This window comes from Podarcis melisellensis (genome assembly GCF_964234715.1).
Source record: "Podarcis melisellensis genome assembly, chromosome: 8".
Lineage (NCBI taxonomy): Eukaryota > Metazoa > Chordata > Lepidosauria > Squamata > Lacertidae > Podarcis > Podarcis melisellensis.
This window is the reverse complement of record NC_138540.1, coordinates 63,025,882-63,053,385: the sequence shown is the minus strand read 5'-3', so window position 1 is coordinate 63,053,385 and position 27,504 is coordinate 63,025,882. Positions and strand designations below refer to the sequence as shown.

The window sequence follows — 27,504 nt, the reverse complement described above, 5'->3', positions numbered from 1 at the left end:
ATAGGTGTAAAACACAAGATCTGCAGTTCAGTAGAGATACTCACTTAGAAGAAGCAGAAGTGTCATTTCCCCCAAACTCCCACCTGGGTTCTAAAGGGCAGAGGCTGGATGATGAAGCAATGCTGCATCTTCCAAGTTGCGAGTCTGGCAAACTTGCAGCCCTTCACTTGTTGCTGGATTACATCTGCTACACCATCCCTGATCGCTAACTCTGCTTGCTAGGACTGATGGAAGGAAGTTGGGCAGCCAACAGTTTTCCCATCCATTACATATACTATGTTGGGTTATGCAGACAGTACTCTCTCCTGCCCCTTACGTGTTGCCTCCTCCTCCATTCTTTTAAATTCCAGAATCCCTTCATTTGAAACATCTGAATTATTTCATTACAATCCCTTGGTGAGTGGAGAGATGGCTTTCTAGGGGATGCTGTAGGGAGGCTGTCAGGCTAGTTCAAGACCTTCCTGCCAACACAACAGATGTCAGTGGCCTCTGTGGTAACAGCTTTTAACAAAGCCAGGAAACATTTCCATGAATGCATTTAACCACCACTGCCGCTAGCCGCAATGAAATTCTGAGTGAAGCCACAGCGGGCTCTGAGAGACTAGTGTGAAAACACTCCCAAGGACTCCTTAGACAAGCTTAAGCTGGAAATGTTGCTGAAAGAGAGCAGCATTGAGTCTGAAGCTGTAAACTGAGATTTGCGGCTTTTCTGGACGAAGCGGAGCTTAGGAAGGACCACCATGTTAAGGAGCAACTTGGCATTAACTTTATTCTATCTTCAGTATAATTTTAAGTACATAAGAAAGGTTTTATTTCCACAAGCCTCGGGAGAGAAATACAAGTCACAGGACAGTTTCAAAATAAAAAGAAATTGCATATCTTTTGTTAAGTTTCATTTTAGTGGGGGGGGGGAATCATTAATGTGGCAAAGAGGGAAATAAGATATGCATATGCTATCCAAAAACACTTATGATTCTGGTGCGCAGGCAACTCCCTTTGGTGGGTCAGTACAGTACCATGCCTTTGGTCTCGGCGCAAGCACTGCAGTGCCATGCTAACACACACACACTGGCCTTCTGGTGGAGAAGAAGCTGAGCGACAGAGAGAAGGACAGCCAGAGAAAGTCTTCCAGACTCTACAGGGTAAATAAGCTCGGATGGAGGATTGGAATGAACTTGTGCTTACAAATAATTAAATACTGGACCTGGAATGAAGAAGACTCATCCCTCCCTAGAAAAGAGAGATGGGCTCCAAGGAAAAACCTGTCCTGGAAAGCCTGGACAACGCTCAGTTGCTCAGAAGAGGGACCCTTTGGGCACAATTTTCCCTTTAAAGGAGGGCTTGAATGGAAGTGGGTGAGCAGCAGTTTTCTAGCCGCTGGACAGACTCCCGGAAGGGGCGAGTGGGGAGCCTGTCCCATGGTAGTCTTGTGGCACCTGTAACTGAGAGGTCTCCCCCAACATCATGGCACAACACAGAATTTTACACTGAGCACGTAAGGGGAAAAATGGGGAGGTGGGGTGGGGGAGGAATGCTATACATGCACCAGTCCTTCAGCTTTTGGTCCAGCAAAGCCATTCCTGGAATCTTTGAACAGCCCCAATTAGATTAAACAGAATGAAGTCAACTCCCTTGTACTTCCCCCAACCCACACCTTCCAGATACACTGTCACACACACATATCACTGGGGGCTCTATACCCTGATAACTCGCTTTACTCCAAGAGGAACCGTCTTCCTTTGCTTAAAATGAAAGGGGAAGAGAAAAACCTCTAGAACCAAGTCCTTGAGATACTGGCTCCAGGGAGCACAAAAAGAAAGGCCAGACAGAAGTTGATTGGTGATGCGGGTTTGCCTGACCAAGGGGAAACGCCACACTTTCCTGCTGATCAATTGATAGAAGCAAATGATTCTGCCACCCTACCCCAAATCCTAGCCTGAGGTATTTTCAGTGAAGGCAGGTAGGCAAGTCTCTCGGGGAGAAGACAGAAGCAGATTGAGAGCGGAAAAGGTACAGGAAAATCTATAAATCATCCCAAAAAAAGCAGATTTGTCCCACAGCAGTGGTGGGGCGAATGTCGAGCGCCAGGTCAACTTATCCAGCTATCTCCGTGACAGTGGTGATTAACTTCTGCCCGTTCCACTGTGTCTTGAATTGTTCTGGGATTGGGAACTCATTCTAGGGGGAAACAAAATATTGGAGTCAGTAACATTTACATGGAAGTGACTTGCAGAGACGTACAGCTTTCAAAGCCCCTGTGTGCTCTCTGTCTTTTAGTACAGCTACACCTCTAACACAAAAGCTTACTGCCTTCACAGGGAGAGCCTTGCTGGATCTGACCAAAGGCCCATTTAGCTCAGTGTCCTGCTTTTCAAGAGCGGCCAGCAAGATGCTTCTTGGAAGCCCACAAGCAAGGTACTAATCTGCCTGGCTGCTCCCCTCTCCTACCCCTCAATAACTGGCATTCAGGGACAACACTGTCTTGAATGCAGACCTTCCACTTACATATCTTATCTAAATGAGCTGCATGCCAGGGGTGGAGACACGAGAAAACTGCAGAGGCGCCTAATTCAGCAACAAAGCTATTAACATCCCATTCAATATATCAACTTAAAAAACAGAGCAAGTACCAAATTAAGCCAGGTCTGGGAATCTCCAGCCTAAGGGGCTAATTAGATCTGGCACAGGTGCAATTTTGGCCTCCAAAGCCATGTCCCCCTACCACATACCTGACTTCAAATGCGATGTCAAGTAGATGCAGCTGCCAAAGCACAACTGGGGCCCTTAAAGTATACTCTAGGATGCCTGGTGGGATCTGCAATGCAGCCAGCCACCCACCCATCCAAGAGGAGCATGAAGTTGGCACTAATCAGCAGTAGCTTGGCTGGGCTTGGAATCTTTGTAGTGGGGCTTGCCATGCTACAGAGAAGAAACTATTCATCTGGCACAGTGATACCAGGTTATGACAGGTGGGCAGGGCCCGTTCCACCTGTCAAAGTAGCATGCTGAGGGTGAGGGAATGCAGGATTCAGCCTGTCAGATGGATCCAGTTCTCCACCCCAATATTAAGCTCCTTAGAGCTTTGCTTCTTGATTCATGCTCCTTAATCCTAAAAGTGTGGTGCAGATGTACACTGATCCCAACCACTGAAAGCCTGCCTCCCTTATTAAAGCCTGGGCTTCTGAAAGGCAGCTAAAATCATTTTGGCAACACAGCTCTTCAGCCTAGTGACTTTTGACCACGAGCTATCCTAAGACGGCTTCTTCCCAATGTCAGCAACAACCACCATCCACAGCAAAGTGGCTTTCTCCCAGCATCTGATTTCTACGCCAAGTAACCAGAAAGAAACTTACAAAATCGCCACTGTCTGTAGGAACGAGGACGTTCATCTCTGAGGACTTGGCACTGACAATCTCACATTCTAATGAGTTCTTGCTCAGGTAGACGTGACAACCGTCTGTCTTGTTGATGGAAATGGTTGGCACTTTACCCAACACCTAGCAAGAAAGGCAAGGATGTTAGACATGGCTAGATCAACTACCACCCTACAAGTCTGAAAGAAACACAGGAGTTCACTTCTCCTTGTTCTGAAAACATCATTATCAATACTCTTTATATATACTCTTTATAATATCATATATAAATAATACATCAATGAAGACAATGGATCCATCAATAACACATTCAATTATCAATAAATCATAAATGGTGCATCTTATGAGCGAGGGAAACAAAATTCAATATGTTCTCTTTTCAAGCTCTGAGTGGCTTGTACTTCAAGTGCCACTTGCTCTCAACGTGAACCTGGCCTGGATGCAACATCGTCTTTGGAGGTACCCTTTTTTGTCTCATTCCCAAGATGACAGGACCCAGTAACCCAAGACTGGGGTTTCCACAGGACGCAATTGCCCTTCCTTGGAACACCCTCCATGGAGAGGCCTGCCCAGTGCTAACTTTGTTATATTTTCAGCACCAGTTGAATACCTTTTTATTCGTCCATACCTTTTAAAGCTGTGTTTAATCCTATAGGTTGCCATTTTAAAACATTTATCCTAGCTGTTAGTATTCTGTCCTTTGCCATTTTTAATGCAATGGTAATTGTTGTACAGGCAACGCCCTCCCCCATTTAAATGGGATTTACGTTCCAAGGTACTGCACAGTTAAGTGAAATCGCAATTGAAAAAGCTGGCAAACACGCCGTTCCACCCCTTTCTGTGACGTTTTTGGGCCACTTCTGGGTTCGGAGCAATGTGTGTGCGCGTAAGGGTTGAGGAGCAAGATGGGCTTCTAATTCTGTTAGGGAATCTGAAGACCCTGAATCCCCCCTCAAAGACTACTTCTTCTTGCTCATCTGTTTAAGAGTTCCGGCTCTTCAAAAGAGGCAAGGCAGAGTCAGGACCATTACGAGGTTAAGGGGAAACAAAACTGGGTGGGGGCGAGGGAGTGCAATTACCTGAACTTGGATATCCCGACTGTTGATGATCTCAACAATGCCCACCACATCATCAAACACCAGACCTAGCTTCTTGCAGTTATCTACAAAATAGAGGAAAAGAAAACAGAAAGGACCATTCAGGACCTTTTCCAGTGTGGCTGAAGAATACTTCAGCAAGTCCTGATTTAGCTACCCATCCATTGGGTGCTCCAAGGTAAGTCACAACAACAGCACTCTTCATTTGCAGTGCAAGGGTAATTTTGGGGAAAGTGATAAACTAGGGAGGAAAACCCCATGGGGTTTGGCTGCACACACCAGTTCCCCACTTATTATCAGGAAGACACTTGTGGTGAACCCTATTTGATTGAGCAGGATTTAACTCCCCGCTTTTCAGCTAATGTACTTGGGAGGCCTGGGGTGTTAAATCCTGCAGGGAACTGGTGCATGAAGCCAACAATGAATTGAATCAGAGAATCGCACCCACCTCCCTTGGAGTGGCATGAGCTGATTGGTGGGCAGGAGTTGTTGGTTTCTTCTTTTTTTAAAGCCTCCTGCCCCAGCCCCAGCTGATAAGAACCTACCCAGTGTGATGGAGTTGATCTTCCCCTTGATATGGAGTGTACTGTTCATGCACTTGTAGACGTAGGCCACCTGCTTCAGCTCTGTGTCGCTGATCACCAAGTTGGAGGCATTTTCTTGGTTCTCCTAAAGAGAAAGGGGGAAAACAAATGCCGCTCATTCCATCCCCTTCCCTCCTCGGATACGCTTATGACCTGCAGATGTGCCTGATGGACAGCAATGATCCAGCGTCTCCTTACAAGACTCTCTTATTCAGGTCAGGTTTGGGGAACCTCTGGCCGCCCAGACTCCAATTCTCATCACTGGCCATGCTAGCTAGGGCTGCTGAAAGCTGGAGTCTAACACCCAGAGGACAAAGCTTCCCTCCATCCTTCTTTTAATTTATTTAAACAAAGACTAAAGGTGCTGCTTGAATTAACTGGACAGCAGACTTTAATAAGTACTCTTAAGAACTGCAGATGACGTGCCTCTTCTAAGATGCTGCCTGCTTCAAAATGCATGCATAATCTAAATGAAAAATACAATTGAGATTTTTCCACCTTCTCATATGAAATCGCAAGTTATCCATGGCAGCGGGGAGTCTTGCGTGGGACCCTTGCAACGCCCCAGCCCCTCGGAACTCACCACTCTCCATTTCTTGCCTTCCAGCTCCAGCACAGGAGGCTCCTTCTTTGCAGGCAGTTTTTGGGAGGCGCTGACAGGACAGGCTGGCTTCGGAGCCATGAAAGGCTTTGGTCCCGTCCGCACAGGACCGCCTGGGTTCTTCAGCGCTGGGTTCTTGTGGGTCTTCATCTCGTCTGACACGTGCTTCAGGCCTAGGAGGGAAATTGCCATTAACGTCCACCTTGAAGATGCCACCAGCTTTAAGAGCCGCCCCTCAGCCATGGCCAGCAGCTACTCTTCCCCACCCAGGCACTTCCATTCTTGTGGCAGCTTTGCAGTGTGGGAGCATCGCAGTGCAGCTCCTTCCCGCACCACTTATCAGCAGCCCCAGGCACAAGCCTTTCCCACGCTTGAGTCACCCTTTCTAAAGCTTCAGTACATCTGACATTACCCCCAAGCAGAGCTTCTCTGCCGCTTCTCTACCACAAGGGCAATGTCAGAGCCAGGCCCAAAGAGCCGCTTCTTACGAACCAAGAACTTCCCCCTGAAACCACCACAGCCTGCATCAGACCACCAGCCATTTGTGCCTTGTAGACAAATTTAGTTCCCTTTTCTAGCTTGACACCAATTGGTTGGCTTCAGTGCTGCTTTTACTCAAAAAGCTCAAAATGAATTTCCGCATGGAAGTATAGAAACCAGGGTTTATAACACCAATGCAATGTAATTAAAACAAAACAAATTCAAAGTAAAATTGCTATAAGCCTCAGGAAAAAATCCACTACTACAAACATATCGTAATGTGTCATATGCTGCTTTCCCCAAAAAACTGTGTCGCTAGGGATGTCATTTTCAATAAAGAGCCCCACAAACCAGGGTCCATAGCCAAGATGGTCTAGTTCTGCCCATTCTTCTCTCTCTGGCTAGCTGAAGGGCTTTCAGCAGTTCTCTCGATCTATAAGAATGGAAAGCTTCTTGGCCTCCATCTCTTGCCCCGCTATAGCATCAAGTCCTTAATTCTTAGAGACTTTTGTTACTAAACAGCAGGCACAGGCACTGCAGCCTGTGTGGAGGGCTGGACTCTTGACCAGGCAGTCCTGGGTTCAAATGCCCTCTTGGCCAAGGTGTTTTCCTCTTGTCTAACTGACACTCAGCCTAACCTACCCCCCAGGGCTCTTCCAAAGATAAAAAAGGATGATACACACTGGATTTAGAGGAAGGAATGGGTACAAGTTTTAACCATGTTAAAAACCATCCCACCCTAGGAAGGAAATCTCTCACTCCCATCTGCTGCTGATCTAGACAGCCAGTAAAAGGGCTATGGAAGAGTGAAACAACTCATCACATTTTTAAGGTTTAAAGCTGGTTACAATACATGCAGAGCATGCCTGACATTTTATCCTTAACAAAGCAGTCTTTCCTCAGCTTACGTGAAAACAGAGACTCAGTGCTCCTAGTGGTATGTGATGCGAGATGTCCCTTTCTCCCCTCCCCTTATTTTTGCTTCTGTCACTGGCAGTCATACGATGGGTGTTGCGCTTAAAATGATCCAATAAAAAAGCTTTAAAAGCAGGTTCACGTTCTTGACGGTTCAGCAGGCACCCCATTTGCATCCAGAAGCCAAAAGCAGTGGCTTCCAGAGCCACAGGGAGAACTCTGCATTGGCTTACTGCATTGCAGTATGTGCAATTTCGACACAGCACTGTCCTCCATGCATGCCCTCCCCCACAACTACCTGCAATGTAATTGGTTTCACTTGATGAAAAGAAAAAAAGAGGAATTGGTTGGCTTAAGGAAGAATATACTGGAGATCAGAGATTAGCTTCAACTATTTGTACAGGTTACCATGCAGGAGCTGGAGATGCCAAAAATTTAACTCCATCAATTCCCCAGAAAGGCAGTACAAAAGCTTTCCTCACTATATTTGGGTTTCTTGAACCATAGAATACATAAAATTAAATCTTCTGCATATTATCAACCCTCACCAAGCCCAGCATTGGAGTCCTCTAATAATAATATATATATTTTTATTTATACCCTGACCATCTGGTTGGGTTTCCCTTTCCACTGGGTTTCCCTCTTGGCCACTGCAATTCCCAGGGTGCAGATTTCTCCCATCTTCACTAACCACAAAGGTATTTTATGGACCCACTTCTGCTACCTCTACTCCTTATCCAAAACAGTCAGGTTGCTTTCTCCAAGGAAAGGACATTCTCAAAATTCATGTTTTGCACACTGAAGTTGAGTGGCCTGTTTAGCAAGCAAAACTGGTTTAGGGAATTATGACCCAAGGGGTTTTTTTGTGGGGAGGGGGAATTCCTCAAGGGGGCGTCATGAATCAGAATGCAGGAAACTGGAATCTAGACACAACAGAACATTCTGTTCACTCAATACATCAAAACACACTAGCAGAATTAGCCATGCATTTCTGCTGCGTCAGTGAAAAGCTATGCAAATTCACTTTTAAGAACAGCTTGTAAAAACCAAGATGACCAAGAAATCCTCTAGGGCCATCTGCAACAAGACCATGGGTAACAAATGCATCTGTATGGTTCAAAAGATGGGACTACACTGGACCTTGTCCCCAGATACTGGAGCGAAAGGACCCCTGCAGATCACAAAGGCTTTGTGTAGAAGGGTTGCAATTTCTATCCCAAGTGAGTTTGCTTAGAGCACAGCCATTTGCTCACCTTGCCATTCCATTAACTATTTTCACCTACCGGAAGTGATAGCCTCTCCCTGGTTGATCTGGGCAAAAAGTGCGGAACGGGTTGCAGGGTCATCTGAGCCAGAATTTGTTGAGGTGGGAGCTGGAGGGGGTGGAGGGCCAGGTGGCGGGGGTGGGGGGCCACCAGGAGAAGGAGCTGCTGCTCGGGATCCATTTCCTGAATCAGTTAGAACAGGTCCCTGGAAAAGGGGATGGGACAGGAACAGAAAACAGAGAAATGTCAAGAATAATAAATGCAAGAGTTCTGTGGTGCCTTGAAGATTAGCGTTCAGCCTGTACTCACCGTTTTGCTCCAGGTCAGCCCAGTGGTGTGATACTCCTTAATGTACGCCTGCAGCTCTGTCCAGATACTCAGATAAGCTTTCACCCAGTCCACATGCTTCTTATCTCTAGGAGAAAGAGGAGCCAGGCAAACTAATTGGTCTAGGTAAGGGGGGATATTTGAAACTCCACTTGCAACAGGAGCCATAGATTTCCTACCCTCCTGCTTTGCAGATGGAACTTTTCACAAACTCACTATTCAGAGCTTTCTGGGAATGAAACCCTGCACTGCCCCCTGCCACTACTCAGGTTCCCTCATTTTCTACGCAGTCACAGCACCATCTCTCTCCCTGCTCTTCTGTATGGTTTCATTAACAGCATTCCAAAAACTTTGCATCTCAGTAGTCCTATTCACGCTAACTCCACACCCTTCCATTCTCATTTTCCATGAACTGTCTTCATTTCTTAGCATTCCCTTTTAAAAGTGGAGCCCTCCTTGAGTGGTCGAGTTTAAGAACATGCCACTCCCATTCCAAAAATGGTGAGCCACCTCCTGCTGTTAGGAATCTGAGGGAGATGAGTAATTTTTTAAAACTAAGTGACGCAAACATTGGAAGGTGATCCAATGCCGCCTCCTCTCAAAATCCTCTGCTGCCGGCAGCACCCCATGGCTCCCCATCCCCCCAAGAGGCAAGCAACACTTACACATCTTTGTATTCCTTGAGGATCCGGTTGCTATAAAACATGGCGGCATCAGTCATTTCCTTCACGTAAGGGCCTGGTTTGGGAGCCTATGAGAAGACAGGGCGTCATTAGAAAGTAAAAGTTCTCGCATTTCACCCAGAAGCTTTCAAAACCCACCAGAGTTATTTGGAAGCTGACCCTCTGAGTGAAATGGTTTAAGGACCAGAAGTCAAGCTTGCCAGGAGGTAGTGGACAGAGACGTCATCCCCAAACCCAGATAACAGAGGCAAGGCCGGAAGTGCAGTTTGAAATCTTAAAACTGCATCTGGATGAGAGAAAATTAGGTGACAAGGACCAAGTAATCTCTCAGGAAATACAAAAAGAAACCAGAAGCTTATGGGCACAAAACCAACTTATTGTTAGTTCCATATCATTTTAATGGCAATGACTTTCCCCTAATTCAAGGGTGGGGAACCTGTACTCCATCACCTCGAGGCCACAACTACCTTTGTCCGCAATCTCTGGCTATACTGGCTGGGAATCCAACAGTATCTAGTGCACCTCAAGAATCCTTGGAAGTGTAGTCTGGAGGGATTGCTGAAGCTTCTGTTAAGAAAGCCCTGCCAAATCATACAAAACTACAACTCCCAGGTTTCCCTGGGGAAAGTGAATGACTCTTCGACCAGATTGACACTGCCAACTAAAACTGCCCATGTGAGAATGGTACCATCAGGGGGGAAATCATGCTATCTGTGCAATATTTTCCTCCTAGCATGTGTCCATGTACAGAAATTGAGAAGGGCTATATTTTAAAAACAAAGCTACAGACATAAGAGCAGCTTAAGGAGCTTCAGGGAGGCCTGCTGGCCCTTTGAGTACCAGAACCGCATAACAAATTTTGACAGAAAAGCACCAGTTCCTGAGCCCTTACCATGGCGACCCAGCCTAATGCAGGGATGCTCTCACTAACTGTTGAGAGGTGATTGAAGAGTTTGCTGCCACGGTTCTTCTCCCGGAAGTTCTGGACCACCTGGATCTTCTCGGATATTGGCTTCAGCACAGTTGAGAAGTTGTTCTGCAACAACAAAATTACAGAAGATAAGCCGAGCAAGGTGTGAACTGCTTAAGCCTGCTGGTCTCTGCCGTCATTTAGATTGCCTGCCCCGTCAGTGGACAGATTTGCACATAAAGCTAAGTCAGGGTTTGTTTGATGATCCAAACCCTGCCCAGCAACTTAACTATGGTTTGTTTACTGTCAAACCATAAGCTGAACCATGGTTTCCTGTTGACCTATGAACCTTGGTTAGCTTTTTAGCTATGGATTGGCATTCTGTGTGAAACTGGCACCCTTCCTTAACCATGGTTCCACCCCAAACGGTCACAAAGCTATAAAGGCACAAGGCAAGAGCAGCTGGGCTGGGAAACAAATCCTGCTTGTAAAAAACAAGTCATAGCTAAATCATGACTTAAGTTATAGTGTTGTGCTAACCAGTATTATCCATGTATTATCCATGTATTAAAGATGCTGGGAGAAAGATGATCCTAATCTTCGTCAAAGGTGCTCAAGATGGTGTATAGAGTCCCCACCCCCCATTTTAACCTCACAGTAACTCTGCAAGGCTGGTTCACACCAAAGAGAATGAATGGCCTAAAGTCACCCAGCATATTTCACAAGTGGTTTTCTTGGGGGGCGGGGGGAGGCATGTACACCACCTTGAGCTCCTTGGAGGAAAAGCAAAATATAAATGAAATAAATACATTTACCTACCGCCTTTGTCAAAGCAATCAAGCATTTTTTGTAATTCAAAATGGCAAGACACAAGAGGAAAATTGAGCAAGGAAGGAAGAGGAAAATAAGCAAGTGCCAGGTAGCAATTGTTTCACTGTGATATATAAGTTAGTTGACTGATCCATAGTAGGCACTTCTGGGGAAGGAGGAACAAAGTAGCAGATAGGCCAGGTTCTGTACATCATGTAGTCACGCAAGAAAGGAAGGTACTACTTTCCTACCAAACCCTAATTCCTTCTCCTGGACAGGAAGGTGTTATGGGATAATCCTACCAACGTACACACCTGGTACCACCATTTGCTAAATCCTGTTTAGGATTCACTCTAAATTTATAGATTTTGGCTTCCCGGAAAATGAGTCCTTGTCTTGGAACAGGCACCTGCAATACCCCAGCACCCATGAAGCCATGGCATGCTGCCTGCAAATGGTCTCACTGTGTCCTGCCATCTGGAGGTCCTGCAACTTTCTTCCTATCCCTGAGGTGTCTGATCTGTGGTCCTCCGTATCTTGTTAGATTCAAACTCCCATCAGCCCAAGCAAACAAGGGAGCCAGTAGTCAAGGACAATGGGAGTTCTAGTCCAGCAATATCAGGAAGGACACAGGCCAGCCATCCTTGCCCTATGCAAATTAAGGGGATGGGGTAGAAAGCTTTATTACCAAAGTGTCTAGTGGGAGAGGGCAGCCCACTCCCTGACAGTAAAGGAGTTTTTGGCAGTAGCAGACTCTTTCCACCTCACCAGCCACTGTGTGTGTGTGTGTGTGTGTGGCTTTTCCTCCCATGCAAGTCAATGGAGCAATTTTTTATTGGGAAGGGGCTGTGTGCGAGAGAGAAAAAACAGAAAATACAGAGCATGCACCACAAAGTGGGGGTGCTTCGAAAATGTGGTGACTGACCACCCCCCCACAGCTGACCATGCCCACAACCCTTTTCAACAATCCCAGGCTGAAAGCAGATGGGAATCCCCACTCAGAAGACCACTTTTTATATCCTTTGGAAAAAGGAATCTAGTTTCCAGCTGCACCTGCCCTTGAGCTTCACTGCTGAAATAAAAGGGGTTTCCCCAGACTTACCGCTGTGGGTTGCTGGCACTGAGATGCTGTCACCAGGAGAGCCCTCTCTGTCATCAACCCTGCATGGACCATGTCAGCCTTGGAGGAGAAGAGGATACCAAGAGGCAAAAGGGGGGAAAAGGTGCGCATGAATTAGTTGCATATATATTGCTAATGGGGTGGTAATATACTGACAAAAAGAGCACCAGCTGTATCCAATGAGGACTGTGCTGCACATGTGATGGTCAGTTTCATATTAAGAGCCAAAAGCTCTGAAGCATCAACTGCAGCAGCTTCACGGTAAGACCGACTTTCTTCTGTATGAGTTTGGGACGCCTGGAATATGGATAAGAGTGTGCATTTTCTAGTTCCCTCCCTATACTGTATACTTGATACTCCAAAATCACTCTTCCATAACGCCAATCAATCTGATCAGCCCCCGTTTATTCAGGCAGTTTTATTACTTTGTTTTAACCTTCTTCCAAGTGTGTAGAGTGGGGCACATGTCTCCCTTTATCTCAACCCGGTTCATCCTTAGCACATCAGAGAGAATGTGATTGCCCAAAGTCAACCCAAGTGTTTCATGGCAAGGGGGATATTTCAACCCAAGCCTTTGCAATCCTAGTTCAACACTGTAGCCAGTGCAATTTTTTCTAGAAAGAGAGGTGCCGGAACTCACCATGAACACCTCTCTTGTTCTCTTATAATGGCAATGGTGCCCACCTGAGAGGTGCCAGAACTGAGTTCCAGTGTGTTCCAGGTGAAAAAAAGCCCTGACTGTAGCCACCTGTCGGATGAACTGCCCTTTTAACAGCTGCTGGGTATTGGTTGTTTATGGTGAAGTAAGAGTGATTTGGGGCATTGCTAGTGTTTATAAATAGACTGACAATTTGTAGACTTTTGTTAGAGCCATTGTAGCCTGTGGTGTGAACGTAACTCTCCTTGTGCACTACAGTCTCTGGCAAAAAATACTTGCATGGTTTTGAGACACTGCCGAAAATAACTCCCTGCAAATGTGTACACATAGACTATGGGGGGAGGGAATGGATGGGCAAACCACAGATAAAACATTTACTGCACCACTTCCAACTCTCGGGAGGGGGGGCACGCAGATGGAACATTAGCCAGCTACTTTCCAAACCTAAATTTTGAGTGCAGCAAGCAAATGTTCTCCCCAAATAGGAAGGAAGCCTGAGCCTTACGTGTTTTTGGACATCACTGCCAATTTCTCTGCTGATCTTCATGTATTCAGCTACTGGACCCGCCAAGAGTGTGTCAAAAGCCTGTACATACTCAGCTATGTCTGTAGAGGAATGCAAGCAAGTCAATCATGAGAACCGAGAGATAGCAGATGGATTTGGTTTGAAACATTTGCAAGTCATGTTGTGCAGTAAGCATCTGTCCTCCACTCCAGCCCCTCCTTTCCCGGCCGCAATGCACAAAACTTTGGCAGAGCACTCTAGGTTTATTAAAATCCTTGCCTGTTAGCACCCAAGTCTTGGCTCTAATTAGATTTTTCACTTTTAAAAGGAAGCAGCTGGACTCTAAGTAAAATGCCAGTATCATTGCTGACACCAGAGTAATGTGACGCCAACGTTTAGCCACTGAGGGTTGACAATTAGGGAAATTCACTTCCTCTTCCTTGCATATCCCAATCTGGTTTACACAAAGTCAGCTGCATGCACTGACTTTCCTACTAAGTGGGAGAAGTTAAAGTAATTCATCCTGAATGCACTGGTCAAGTCAGGGCCTCTCACCTTTGGAAAGGCCATCTCCACAGCCGCCCTGCGTGCCAGGGCCATGGGACATCATCTCCAAGCGGCCCACAGCTCTCTCCAATCGCTCCACAAGACCGTGCAGCTCTGTCATCTCTCAGCACCTGCAAAGTTAGACCATACATTTAGAGGAAAGCTTGACGGAGCCAATATTAATATAGACTTAATCAAAGGGCAATCTTGTACCAATCTCAGACTGAAGTGAAGAAATGGCAATTGAAGACTATTTACTTACTCTTGCTTACTGTACCTTTTTTGGGAACAACTCCCTGCTGAAAACAAACAAGGTCCTGGCCAGAAGCTCTGGGTCCACCACCCAACAACTGTAAACAAAGATAACTTCCCATTTTACCTTTTTTGGTGCACTTATTTAATTGCAGGTGCTACACTGTAACTAGTGCCCCCAAATGAGTACAGTATTTGTCTCTGACCAAGTCATACTCAGAATAGTCTCCTGGAAATCATGACTAACTTGAGTCCATTCATTTCAATGGGTCAACTCCAAGCATGACTCAGTATCAAAGAATCATAGAATTTTAAAGTTGGAGAGGACCAAGAGGGTTGTCTAGTCCAACCCCTTGCAAGGCAAGAATTGTTTTGCCCAACATGGTGCTCAAACCCACTGAGATTAAGAGTCTCATGCTCTTCTGACTGACCTATTCCACAGGCTCTGAGTTGTATTCGAGTTGTGTGTGTGCTGACACTACAGGGGGTAAGGAACGCATGTATTTTAATGAGCCCTGGACACTGCATGTGTGTCACAACACCTACATTATCAGGAGCTGTGCAACAGCAGACACACAATTCTCTGACCTCCAACAGCCACTGGCTATCTTGGTTGAAAGATCACAGCCAAGCTGTGCTTTTGTGCCCTCTAGTATGGAAAAAGGGCTCAAGGTGAGCCTAGGCCATGGGCCTGGGCTGGTGATAGCAATACAGACTCAAGGCTACAGTGAACACAAGACCACCCCAAGTTTCATCTAGAGCAGGATATGGTCTAGATTCAGGATATGATGTGAAGGCACATGAGGCCACCACATTGCTGAGGATAAGTAGGCCTGGTCTGTCAGTGCCTGTATGGGTGTCCATCTGGAAACCATATGAATGCCACCCTGGGTCCCATGACAGAAGATGGATGGGATATAAATGGGAAGAAAAGTAATGCAGCAGCCTGTTTCTAGATGCGGCCAGCCTGATCCTTTCAGGACCCCTGCAGAGCCTGAAAGCAACAGCCCTTGCACCTGATATTCAGAGGTACCCTACCTCTGGATGTCCCCATTTAGCTACCCAAGCTAACAGCCAAAGGCAGACCTGTCCTCAATGAATTTCCCCAATCCATTTCTAAGGGGCATCTAAATGCCCACCACATTATGAAACAGTTCCCATAAGTTTATTATGCATCATGTGAAATAGTTTTTTGTCTTCCCTATTAGATTCTCTCGTCTCCTTGGCTTCCAGGTAATGAGGCACTTTTATCAAAACTGGTACCCTCCAGATGTGTTTGACTACAATTCCCATGCTGATTAGGCCTGAGAGTTGTGGTCTGTAACGTGTGGAGAGCACCTGGTTGGCAAAGGGTGAGTTAGACAGTCACAGAGTGCTTTCAAACCCACATAAGAGGTAAGCAACCCAAGCTTCCTCGCTCTTCTCATCTAAATGTACAGTACAGGATCTGTTTAGAGCCAAGAGGAGGGAGGGCAGGCCTAAATGAGTATCATAGAAAAACCTAACACTTCTGGCAAATCCTAAGGGCTTGTCAAGGGTTGCAGTGGCTCCTCTCTTCTGCAATCAATAGAGGGACAGAGTCATAAAGCTTACCTGAGGCAGACACTATTTTAAAGCAATTGCAAAACCATCGAAGCCACCCAGTCCCAACCATGGCGGACAAATTAGCATAGGAGGCCTACTACACGGGCCAAGACAAGCCAGCTGCCCAAGATAATGAACAATGGCATCCCTGTTCATGCTTTTGCACAGGACCTTGTTTTCCAAGAAATGCCGAAGGAGAATGGATTTTGGCACGCGAGTTTTGCTAGCTGCCTCCTGTTACAGGAGCACAAAGTCTGTCTGTAGCCTTCTAAATGGGAGACCATTTCAAGCTTGCCTCCCTCCCTCCCTAGTGTGATGGGAAAGCCTGGAGGAACTGGCAGCTACTTTTTTTTAATCGCTTAGGTCATTTGCACAATGAATCACAGCCATCATTTGGAGCATGAATCACCACCCCAGGCCAAGAGCAGAATTCCCTTATATGCCTTAAGAGCTCAGAACGAAGCCAGGCAACGTTTCACTTTGCAATCACTGGCTGTGGCGCAGGACATAAAGGAGGGGGAAACACTTGCTCAGCTATACTCCAGGCTTCTTTGCACCTTAAATTCCAGGCGGATGCAATTAGCTGTACAGCAACTTTGCAGTGTGTCTGTGCAGTACTCATGGGGGTTGTGCAGCTGCCCTTTCAGGGTCCAGTCAAGACACCCAAGCAAAGCGTGGAGAAGCCAGCAGCTTAACAAAAGAGTGTCTGCGGTTAGGGATGACCCATATTTCACAGCAGCTGTCAGTGGAGCAGTTTGTGCTGTGCTGCAGTCCATAACTGCCATGGGAAGCGACAGAGGCAGGCCAACAGAGCACAGCAAACAAACAGTATGTCAATTATGACTAGAAAGCCTGGAAACTTAACCGTGGTTTATATCAATATTGTATTTCTGTTTGCAAGTTCTGCTGAAAGAGAGAGAAAAGAAAAATTGTTTTACGCACACTCACGACTCAGATACTTTTAAGAATCATCAAAAGACCCACTAAAGACACAACTGAAGTCCGATGCAATGTTATCCTTCTCCCCACACACATTGGCCTCAAAAAAGAGGAAGAGGACAGCTTCCTTCCTGGAACAGACTGCTCTTCTTGACTTCCCCTTTACAGAGGGGCAATAGCGGCTCCTCAAAGGCTCCATCTCACCCCCCTCCCCTTCAACTAGATCTCGTTTGCATGCAATCCCGACACTTGTTCACACAGCAGAGGGCAAGCTGCCTCTCAGAGTGCAAGAATGAACAGAAACATACCTCTTTGACATCAACAAATTCAACAGATCACTGTTGTTGAGGGAGGAGTCAGAAGATTAAAGATGGAATGTGAAGTAGCACCAAGGAGGTTGCTCCATTAGCACAAACATTTCTGTTTGCCTGATAGAATGATCTCCCCTCTCCTCCCCAGGAGCTGTTCTAGGTGGTTTTCCTAATGCTCCTCCTCAAACAGACCTGGTGGGGGAAAACCCTACTGCACAAATCCTTGCACTGACTTCCACTAGCGTAGTGGGTTGAATCCAGCCCCAAGTACCCTTCCAGATTTTCCATCCAAACTTACTGGACACTAGGATAGAAAACAAGGATACCAACCACAGTCCATTCTACCCAGCAGAAGGAACCTAATTAAGTGCTTTGCTAAAGAGGGGTGAAGGTGAAGGAACAGTTTTACTCTGATTTGTTCAGAACTTTGGCAGCTGAGCACTCCTGGGAGATGTGCCACGGCTCAGTAGTAGAGCAGCTGCTTTGCTTGCAGAAGGTCGTAGGTCCAATTCCCAGCACCTCCAGAAATTGGAGAGAGAGACTCCTGTCTGAAACGCCAGTAAGCCAGTACCACTCAGTGGAGACAAGTACTTGGTCAGATACAACCATGGCCTAAGCTAAGCCTGGAACTGTCACCACACACACATCTCAGATGCTGGAAGGAGAGTCAGATGTTTTTTGAAGTTGGGAAACAACTGCAAAGCAGTTCTGACTTGTGTGTAGCTGCTTACAGCTGCCCACATCTGGAAATGATGCAACCTATATGCATAGTAGCTTCTCTTTTATGTAAAGAGCTGTAGGACTCTGACAACTCGGCTCACAACTCAGTAGCTTTTATATGGGCCTGGCCAGATATTCATACTAGCTTACCTATGCTTGGATGGCTTCAAAGAGGCAAAGAACCAACTTACTAGAAAACAGGCCTTCTAGCCTGTTTACCCAAAAGCAATCCGGAGGTACCATGAGTACTTTAAAATCCCATGCCAGCAGTGATAGGAACTCAGACCCATTCATACTCCTTCTGGAGACACACACACACACACAAACATTTTACTCCACTTTATGATGATAACCCATCTAACAAAACGTGGGACCTTCCACTGCTTCTTCTGCTTTATGCTAGACTACTTTCAGCGACAGAATTGCAAGCTGTCACGCAAGCCCAACTCAAACTCTGCATCAAGAAGTCACGGACAATGGGAGTAACAGCCCAGCAACACCAGGCTCCCCACCACTACTCTATAGCATCATCATCAGAAAGGCGGGATATGTGCTTCCATCTGCTGAATTATATGGTTAAAGTTGAGAGCAGCCAATTCTAAAGCAGCTGTAAATGGGTCAACATGAACAGTCATCTTGTCCACAGCCAGACATCAACAGGTTGATGTTAAGTGCTGGACTTGAACTGGGGAGACCCAGATTTGACCCCCTATTCAGCCCCTAAGTTCACTGCATAACCTGTGCCAATCATTTGATCCCAGAATTACTTACTTGTGCAAGGGCTGGAAGGATGAAATGGGGCAACTCCAAATAAACTTACTCAAAACAAAAGGTCAGGCTTGCAAAAAAGCCTGATCTGGTTTGCCTGTGGTAAGTCGGCCACAGAAGTTCCTAAAATTGATTCTTTTAGGCCACAAGCATCTAAATTAGGTTATGTGTGGGCGGGCAGTCTAGTAAGATTTTCATAGGCCAGTACCTTGTCAGCTTCAGTAGGTGAAAGCTTTTTTGCTAGCCCATAAACTTTAATGCAGTGGTCAATCTGTTTGCGAGGCTGTGCAGAATACAGAATACAGATGTAAGTCACACGAGGCCACCCTAGCTGTAACCGGCCCATCCATTACACTAAGATTTATGACACAGACCCTTAAAAATTTCCAGTCTAACAACCACAGGCTAAATCTCCTTCATTCCTAGTTTTTCCATTTCATGAATAATTCTATAAAAGAATGCAGGAAGGGGGTGGAGTGGGATTAGGGTAATAATTGGTTCTGTTTCTTTGTATGCATCCATTTGAAGAGAATACGAAAATCAAAATGCAGCTGAACATCTTTGCTACAGGCCTTTCTCTGCGCTGTCTGAATATGCTGAGACTTTATAGACATTTCAATAGAAGAATTTGTTTGTAAGTGATTAATGGTTAATGGAACAGACAGAGGTGCCGTTCTGCTGCATTCCATATGGGTCTGATCGGATTAGAGCCCCATTACCCTCTCTCTGATTGCATTTCAGATATAGGGATTACTTGCTCCTTGAAAGCTTAGAAGCAGAGTGGCTTCTAACCCAGAGGAATTTGACAAGCTGTTGCAGGTCTGTCTGCGGTGGAACATGAGGCCTCCTTGAAGTGGACCACTAAGAAAATAAGTTCCTGATCATCAAGAAGCTAATGCCTACCTCCAGAATGTCAGACTTCCCTAGTTCTCCCTTGTGGTCTTCCAAGAGATTTTGCAACATGCAGACCAAACGCATCTGAAGCCGGTTCTCAAACTACAACTCTTGGAAATATTTATATTCTTGGAATTGTTTATAAAGGCATTGGTCCTGGACTCAGCTTAACTGCTAGTGTTACATCCTCTTGTAGAAACATGATGAATTCATAGAAGCACATATCCAAGCATCTCTACATGAAATTTAGGAAAAGTATGGATACTGAAAGTCAGCATTAAGGAAACAAACCATGGTTAAAATTCCAAGGGCACAAAAAGAAACCATGTCTTCCGAGGGCATCTATAGGAAGTCCAGTGAGACCTGCAAACAGAAAGCCATGGAAAATACCTAAGCTGTGGTTTTGTCAGCACACACGCAACAATGATTAGCCAATGCAAACTATGGTTTGCAAACACACTTCAAAGCATGTAACCTCTAAACTGCCAAAGGACTGTTTTTACTTCAAAGCATGGTTTCATGCCCAAATTTGTGGCTAGCCCTTAATTACTGAAACTTTAAATATTGAGACCCACTGCTAACAGAAAACAAGCCACATTAAAGATCATGACTGCATATGGATCAAGTGGTTCAACATATCATTCATAACTGGTTTTATTCTACCGTAACATGTCTCTTCACTGTAACAGAGTAATTATTTCAACCCCTACATCTACTGCCAAGGAGCTCTTACACAAGTGTTACTCAAATACTAATATGCCCCTCAAGTACTCCTGATTCACTAAAAGTGCCTGAAAAACAAAGATGTTCTGAGGCTGGGGTATGTTTTAGAGGGATTTGTTGCCTGGGGCGCGCGCATTGTTTTATTTAATGTTTGTGAATTCTTTTGTTATGTTGTAATTAGGCATTTTTTCATTCTGTATGCCACCTTGAGCATGGTTTGAACTATGGAACGATGGCATACAAATAAAATTATGTATGTATGTATGTATTTAAAAGGTAAAGGTAAAGGATCCCTGGAAGGGCTTCGGCCTTTGAATGCTTTTGTTGCAACAAGTGCTGTAGCTCAAACTGGTATAGTAATGTTGCCTTCAAGAACTTTAGTATGTTCAGTGGGAGGTGGGGTAGGTAGTGGAGAATAAAGCCAACTGGATTCGGTTTTTCTGTCACAGCATAGTTTTTAAGAAGACATATTGATGGATGCAAAAGATGCTCACCAGTATTCCACATCTTAAGATCAGATGAGAATTCATTACCATTCCAAAACACAAATGCAACGACTACACTCCTCTTCTCCCAAGTATAAATTCTTGACATGGGGCCTCACGCACCTTGCCCAACCCTACAGCTTGCCTTGCTTCCGTTATCAACAGCATAAGCAAAAACCACCAGACATGCTTTGTTCCAGAAAGAGAAACTAAACCACATTTTATTGCCAAAGCCGTGCTAGGCAGTGAGCAGCAACAGTGGAGAAACAAAAGGAGTGTAACACGAAGCCAATATGCAGAAAGAGGGCACCACCCCTGAATTGCATTAATGCACCTAACTTGAGTACTCTTTTCCCATTTGTGCCAAAGCCATATGTTTACTAGAACTGGCAGCAGGATTCAGAGTCATGCTAGCCGATACTTGTAGGAAGCTTGAAATGCCCACTGAACACATTTCACATCAGAATGCATCTAAAATTCCCCGGAGCAAATCCTGTTGACCTGACAATCGCATGAGCAAATCTCATTTATTTACCTTCATGGGTATATATGGTGCTATACAGAGCAATGTTTATTTACAAAGTAAGAAACTTCTCTGTGCCCAGTAGTCTGCAGTCAAAAAGTTTGCAATGGGAGAGAAAGAGAGATTCCTGTAATGTGGGATGATCTGAGCATGTATGGTTTTGCAGGCACAGACTTTGTTCCAGCTGCAAATACTTAGCCTTAGTTTCAGTTGGGGATAAGTGTGTTGGCCATTTCTTTCTAAAGACAACATACTATAGTTATTAATGTAGATATTTGTCACTCAAGCAGTTAAGTAAAAGTCAATATTCACACAGTCATTCATTCCTAATCCTTTGTAGATAACGTCATTAAAAACCCTTGAGAGAGTCAAGGGTCCAGGGAAAAAGAAGGGTCTTACAGATTTGAAGAGCAAGATGGTGGGATGTACCCTTTTGTAGGAGAAAGCTACAGTCAAACCTCAGTTGTCAAACATAATCTGTTCTGGAAGCCCGTTTAGCTTCCAAAACGTTCGACAACCGAGGCGTGGCTTCCGACTGGCTGCAACAGCTTCCTGCACTCAAGCGGAAGCCGCATCGGATGTTTGGCTTCCAAAAAAACGTTTGAAAACTGGAGCATTTGTTTCTGGGTTTTTGGCATCCGGGAGCTGAAACGTTCCAAAACGGAGCCTTTCAGGAACCAAGGTTTGACTGTATAAGGAGCAGCAAGAAAATGGCCAAATTTCAAGCAGGTGTTGGCAGGAAAAGTTCCTAGCAAATTGAGCTCACAGAATTTTACCAGAGATGCACAAATGAGTCACCAATACTTGTATTATTTTTTTTACCGCACTTGTACTGCATCCCTTCTCCAAAGAAGTCAGCATAGCATACAGAAGTCTCTCTCATTTTATTCCAACAACCCTACAAAGTACGCCTGTCTGAGACATAATAATGAGCACTGGATCATCCAGTGAGCTTCATGCTTATTTTTACATTTCTATCATGCAAAATCAGTGTATATAATTATAAGCTCTTGCTGTGCCTGCAAGATTAAACACAATTTTTTACATACAGGTTACAAGACCAGTCAAGAGAATCTTGCAAGCAAGTTTTGATATGAAACATTTCTGTTACTCTAGAAAGTCTGATGTTTCTTACAGTTTAGGAATGCGTTGTGCAGATGCACCTGCCTGAGAAGGGAGCGCCAATGAGATGGTGCCACTACAAGAAAGGCCCATGGTGTGGCCGCCATCTTTTGTACTTAAGCCGAAGAAGAGGATTAAGCAAACCCTCAGTCTCTCTCATTATGCAGCAGGACAACTAAACCCAGGCTTTTCCAGTCCAAAGTTCAATTCACACTCCTCTAAACAACTCCTTTGAAGAGAGAGCCCAAATCCACCAACAGCAAAACCTTCCATTCCAACACATTACAAGAGCCTTTGACTGAACGAATTACAGGCTGCTACCAAATATTAATCCAGGAAGTTGTCATAAAGCAATCTGGGTCTATGTCCTGCCTTAATGGAGGACATCTGTAAGTAAATCTCTTTACATTAAACTAAGTTTGGTAGATAAGTGCACCTGGGAATCATTATTTCTTCTCATACAACTATGCAACTGGTTTTCACTTGGCTCTGTTATGTCTAGTTAAGAACCAGAAACAAACAGTACTAGCTTCCTCCTCTCTCACTCTCACATTTGTGCTTACCCTTGGAAGCATGCATCTCACGCAACTGATGACTCAGTGGAGGAGGATCCTTGGCCAAGAGTTCCTGACTAACTGGGAAACACAGCAGTTGGGAAGCAAAGTGTCTCTAGTGCCAGCGTGCTGCAGAGAAATGGGCAGAAGTCTGCAGCTTCCTTAGACCACAGGGCAAAGGCTTCTATTTTACAATGTCAGAGCTCTTCTGAAGCTTGGATTGAGGACACTAAATATGCATCTGCTGGCATGTAGCCCCTGCCCCAAAGGGAGGGGGAGGCAATTCAATAGCAATTACATTTAGCATAGCTGCCCTGCTGAATTAGACCAAGGGTCAGCTAATCCATCATTTTGTTTCATCAAACCACATGCCTCTGGGAAGTTGAAAAGCAATGTATGGAGATATCTCCCCCTCTTTATCCCCAGTTCCTGATATCCAAGTGCACAACTTCTGAGCCAACCAGTCCCAAATATCTAAGCTAGTGGCCACCACCCTATCATGAATTCCGTAAGTTAAATATGTTTTTGTGTTTGTCCAGAGCCTACAGCCAGCCAGACACATTTATACCTACATTGTTTTTTTAGATTAGGTTATAACATTTTAAAAACAGGTGTTAAAAAGTTAAAGCCCATGACTACGAGGAGAATAGGGCCGGTTCAAAATTATTTTATCTCAGGCATCAAAGACCAGGGCAAATAGGCACACCTTCAGCATACCATGAAAACTACACTGTGAAGGTGCAACTGACAGCTTAAAGTCAGCTTATGCCTAGCCACCATCAATAAGACAAGATACTGACTCCCAATTCAATCCCCAAGCTCCTCCTACCAAGATAAAACCTTACTCCAATTCGCACTATGCCTCCAAAACCAACCCAAATCTTTCATGGAACCAAAATACATTTTTGTATTCCACCACTCATCTGCAAATGCCCAGCTAGCTCTCTCATCCATCACCTTTTCAATTCACAACATGACAGACAAGATACCCAGAAGAATTATTTATGTTTATTGTAGCCTATCCACAACTGGTTGGCAGTTGGTTATGTAGTATAAATTAATTCCTGCTGTAAATCTGCTTCCTTCTTTCAGGATCAGGCACAGCAAACCATTTTATGGCTCCTTTTAACCCCCAATACAGTTACAAACCTTCCCACCGTACCTAGTATATGGGCTCCTAACCTGAATTCCAGCTATACTCTTTCCATCAGAAGGTGCTTTTCAGACAGTATATAGACTTCTCTCTTTTCAGAATCTCACACACGAAAGCATACTTCCTACTACTAATAATTAATATTGCACACTCTTCACTGTAAGGTCCAAGGGTGGGTTACGTCTAAAAAGATAACACAGTACAATAAAACAAATAAAACAAACCTGCCCTTAAGGCACACAAGACACCAGATACAATGGGTTGAATTCAACATAGTGCTAAGGAGATTGTCTCTTTTTCCGCCCCCAACACGCTGTTCTAAGGTTCTCCCAACCCTCCTCTGCAGATATGAAGAGGGTGAAAAGGTGTGTTAGAGTTCCACGTTCAGCAAAAAAATCCTGCACTACAAGGGGTTGGACTAAACGACCCTTGTGGCTTCTTCTAACTCTACAATTCTATTATAGAAGTCAGGGGAGTCCTGTTGCACTAGAATAAACCACTGTGCTACTTTCCACTAGTGGAACAATTTAGTTGAATATGACATGCCAGACTACAGATAGGGAACACTAACAATAAAAATTCAACTGCCAAAGGCAGAAAAGAGATATGCCCTCAATAACCGCCTACAGCTGTAAATAGGTAGTGTATGACACACTTCTATAGAGAGGAAGTTGCAGTTTCGGGATCATTACAAAGAAGGGTCTCTGGTAGGCCATCACCCTCCTCACTGCCAAGGGTTCAGCCCGCCAAAATCAAACAGGATGTGTTGAAATTGAGCATCCTTACTCAACCTAGCGCTACACAATTTGTCATAATTGACTGTGGCTTGCTAAAGTTCTAAGGACAAATCAAAATGCACAATGCATACTAGAAAATAACTGCTGTTTCCATAGCTTTCAGAGGTTTTCAAATTCAAATATTCAGACCCTTTAACTCCTGGCGAAACATTTAAATAACCAACCCCCCACCCCAAACCTTACAAGGGTGACCAGACCTCCAGCTACACAGAGCCAAATAATAGCCCTGAACAACTTAACAGCTCGCCTTGTCACCTTAGCCACTTGTCACAGCAGTTCCTAAGGCTGTAATTCCCATGCGCTCCCGAGCGTTAAGCCCTCTCCACCCAACGCAAGTTTCTCCGGAGTAAACGCACACATGACTGCAATGCAACTTAACATGTTCAAAATCCTCCCTTTACAACAGGCAAATACCAGAGATGACAGCGACCTGAATCCCAGGGTCGTTCCTCGCGAGGATAAACCTGACTGTCAAGCATGCGGCAGAAAAGCGTCTCTTGTCCCTTCCCTAGAAAATTAGCGCAATAATTGGGATTATTCTTGACTCCATCCATGCAAACACTCTCCGCCCCTCCTCCCTGTCCCCGAAGTAGCACCTCAGACACTCGTTGCTTCAGCCTCCCCCCCCCAACCCTTTCAGACGTGCATGATACTGACCACTCAACCCCCGTCCCCTCCTTATCCTCCTCCCCAAACACCTCAGTCAAGTACAGGCTACCCTCGGGAGCCTCAGCCGCCGCTGCCTTACCTCGCTCAGCCACGCAGGGTGTGTCTCTCTCGCTCTCCCACCCACTCACCTCTGCCCAGCTCGCCTCTCCCCGGCTGCTCCACTTCCGCCTGGAGACGCCCAGTAACCCTACCCGCACCACTTCCGGCCTCACCGGAAATACGCTCGCGAGGGCTTGTCTGCAACTAGAAGAAGGCGCGAGAGACGGCCAGAGTGAAGGAGGGGGCGGGAGCGGGAGGAGGCGGGGAGAAGAGTAGCCACGCCTCTCTAGTTCGGGTCGGACGGGAGGGAGGCTGGCGATTGGACAAGGCGCGGTGAACGAAAAGGAGCGGGACAAGACATGGGGCGTGGCTTTCTGGAGAGGGAGGTTCCCGCGAGGGAAGGGGCGGGCTTTGAAATTATGATGGACAGTAAGCAAGGGAGGGGTGAAGGGAGGAGTAGGCATAGCAGGGTAGGCAGAAATTTAGGTGGCGCAGCCTTCCCTGACTCAGAGACGGAAAGAGCTTTACCTGTTGGATTTCTGCCAGCCAGGCACGCGCTGGCCATCTGTGTGTGTTTTGCAGGCTTGGGGTGTGAAATAAAACTGATGCAAACGATAATAAAAATCATGCTTTAAAAATGTTGAAACATTGGAAGCAAAAGTTTAAAGCAAAAATACTTAATTCCTTGGGGAACTCTGGTAAGACATCCTCTTTCAGAATCTATTTTATCATTATTTTTTTTAAAAAATCCTCTCAGGATTATCGTGAGGATAAGCGATATAAAACGCACTTTATCGGTTTAGAACCTGATCCTCTAAACAGGTTTATTCAGTAGAATCACTCAGGTCCCATTGACATCAGATCTGTGTAAGACTGTAGAATCTGGTAGCAGATTGAGGTTTACAGTGGTACCTCGGGTTACATACGCTTCAGGTTAAAGACTCCACTAACCCAGAAATAGTGCTTCAGGTTAAGAACTTTGCTTCAGAATAAGAACAGAAATCATGCTCCGGCGGCGTGGTGGCAGCAGGAGGCCCCATTAGCTAAAGTGGTGCTTCAGGTTAAGAACAGTTTCAGGTTAAGAACGGACCTCCGGAACGAATTAAGTACTTAACCCGAGGTACCACTGTACTTCTGTTCTGGGAAATGCCTCCCTTTCTTCTTTCAACCCCAATTAGCCTATGCCATCCATAAAGCTGAATGCTTCAGGGTTCGGCTCTAGCTATTAGTGTAGCCCTGACGGGACACTAGAAGTCTCATGGTGGGAGGTGGGTAGTCAAGAACAGGACAGAGAGAATCACTGCTAGCCCTTGTTGTGCCACCACCTCCATGACTGAAAGTAAGTGGGTGGGGCTACACAAACATAGACACCACCAATCCCATAAATTCATGGTCAGCAAAAATATTCTTTGAAGGGCTGCTTTCCTCATCAAAGTGAACATGGACCACCTGTGCTACAATTCTCACCCCATGAAGTCATTGCAGCAAGTTCTGTTGCTGGAGGAGACACTCACAAAGACATAGCAGCTTGGATCAAACCAAAGCCCTATCTTCTTGAGCATCCCGCTACCACAGTGGTCAAGTGGATTCCTCTAGAAAACTCAAAAGTAGGACATGAGGGCAAATGCTTTCTCCCACTGCTATTCCGCAGCAACTGGAATTCAGAGATATGCTGGCTCAGATCATGGAGCCATTGTGACTAATAGCCATTGATGGTTTTTCCCCTCTGTGAATTTGTCTAATCACTTTTCAAAGCTGTTGTGGTCATCTCCACATCTTGTCGTAGTAAATATCAGAATCTAACTGTGTGTTGTGTGAAGGTGTGTTTCCTTTTGTCAGCTCTGAAGCTCCCACCACTCACCTTCATCTCACAACACTTGTTTCCTTCCTCACCCTATATTAGCATTCTAGAGAGAAGGGGAAAGTGTGCAGGTAGTGGATTTGACCCAGAGGTTTGAGTAGATCTGGATTCAGATTCTTACAGAGTCCACTAAAGGACGGAGTGATGAAGAAGAAGATGGATTATCAGGCAGAAGAAAGGCGCCTGTACCATGTTTCCCAAACAAGTTCTGAAAACCCCGATTTAGAGCATTTTA

The 27,504-nt window shown here is 45.4% G+C and overlaps 1 protein-coding gene across 2 annotated transcripts; it reads right to left on the bottom strand.

The window, feature by feature from the left end:
- Positions 1-743: 743 nt before the first annotated feature.
- CAP1 (cyclase associated actin cytoskeleton regulatory protein 1) lies at positions 744-25,650 on the bottom strand. Of its 2 annotated transcripts, none has more exons than XM_081921482.1 (13): positions 25,498-25,650; positions 13,885-14,006; positions 13,330-13,430; positions 12,149-12,226; positions 10,219-10,362; positions 9,309-9,394; positions 8,626-8,731; positions 8,335-8,521; positions 5,639-5,829; positions 5,017-5,140; positions 4,454-4,536; positions 3,354-3,497; positions 744-2,178 (listed from the first exon to the last, which is right to left on the bottom strand). In XM_081921482.1, exons 2-13 carry the CDS (start codon positions 13,994-13,996, stop codon positions 2,095-2,097), a joined length of 1,440 nt encoding a protein of 479 aa, XP_081777608.1. In that variant the 5' UTR covers positions 13,997-14,006; positions 25,498-25,650; the 3' UTR covers positions 744-2,094. The 2 variants fall into 2 exon arrangements, with proteins under 2 accessions (XP_081777608.1, XP_081777609.1); XM_081921483.1 differs by having other exon boundaries at positions 25,449-25,575.
- Positions 25,651-27,504: the final 1,854 nt, after the last annotated feature.

Coding starts and splice junctions, on each gene's coding strand:
- CAP1 (XM_081921482.1), bottom strand. CDS start 13,996: ATGACAGAGCTGCACGGTCTTGTGGAGCGATTGGAGAGAGCTGTGGGC. Junction 10,363..12,148: donor AGTGCCAGCAACCCACAGCG/GTAAGTCTGGGG, acceptor TTGTTGTTGCAG/AACAACTTCTCAACTGTGCT. Junction 5,141..5,638: donor AAGGCAAGAAATGGAGAGTG/GTGAGTTCCGAG, acceptor CTTTCTCTTTAG/GAGAACCAAGAAAATGCCTC.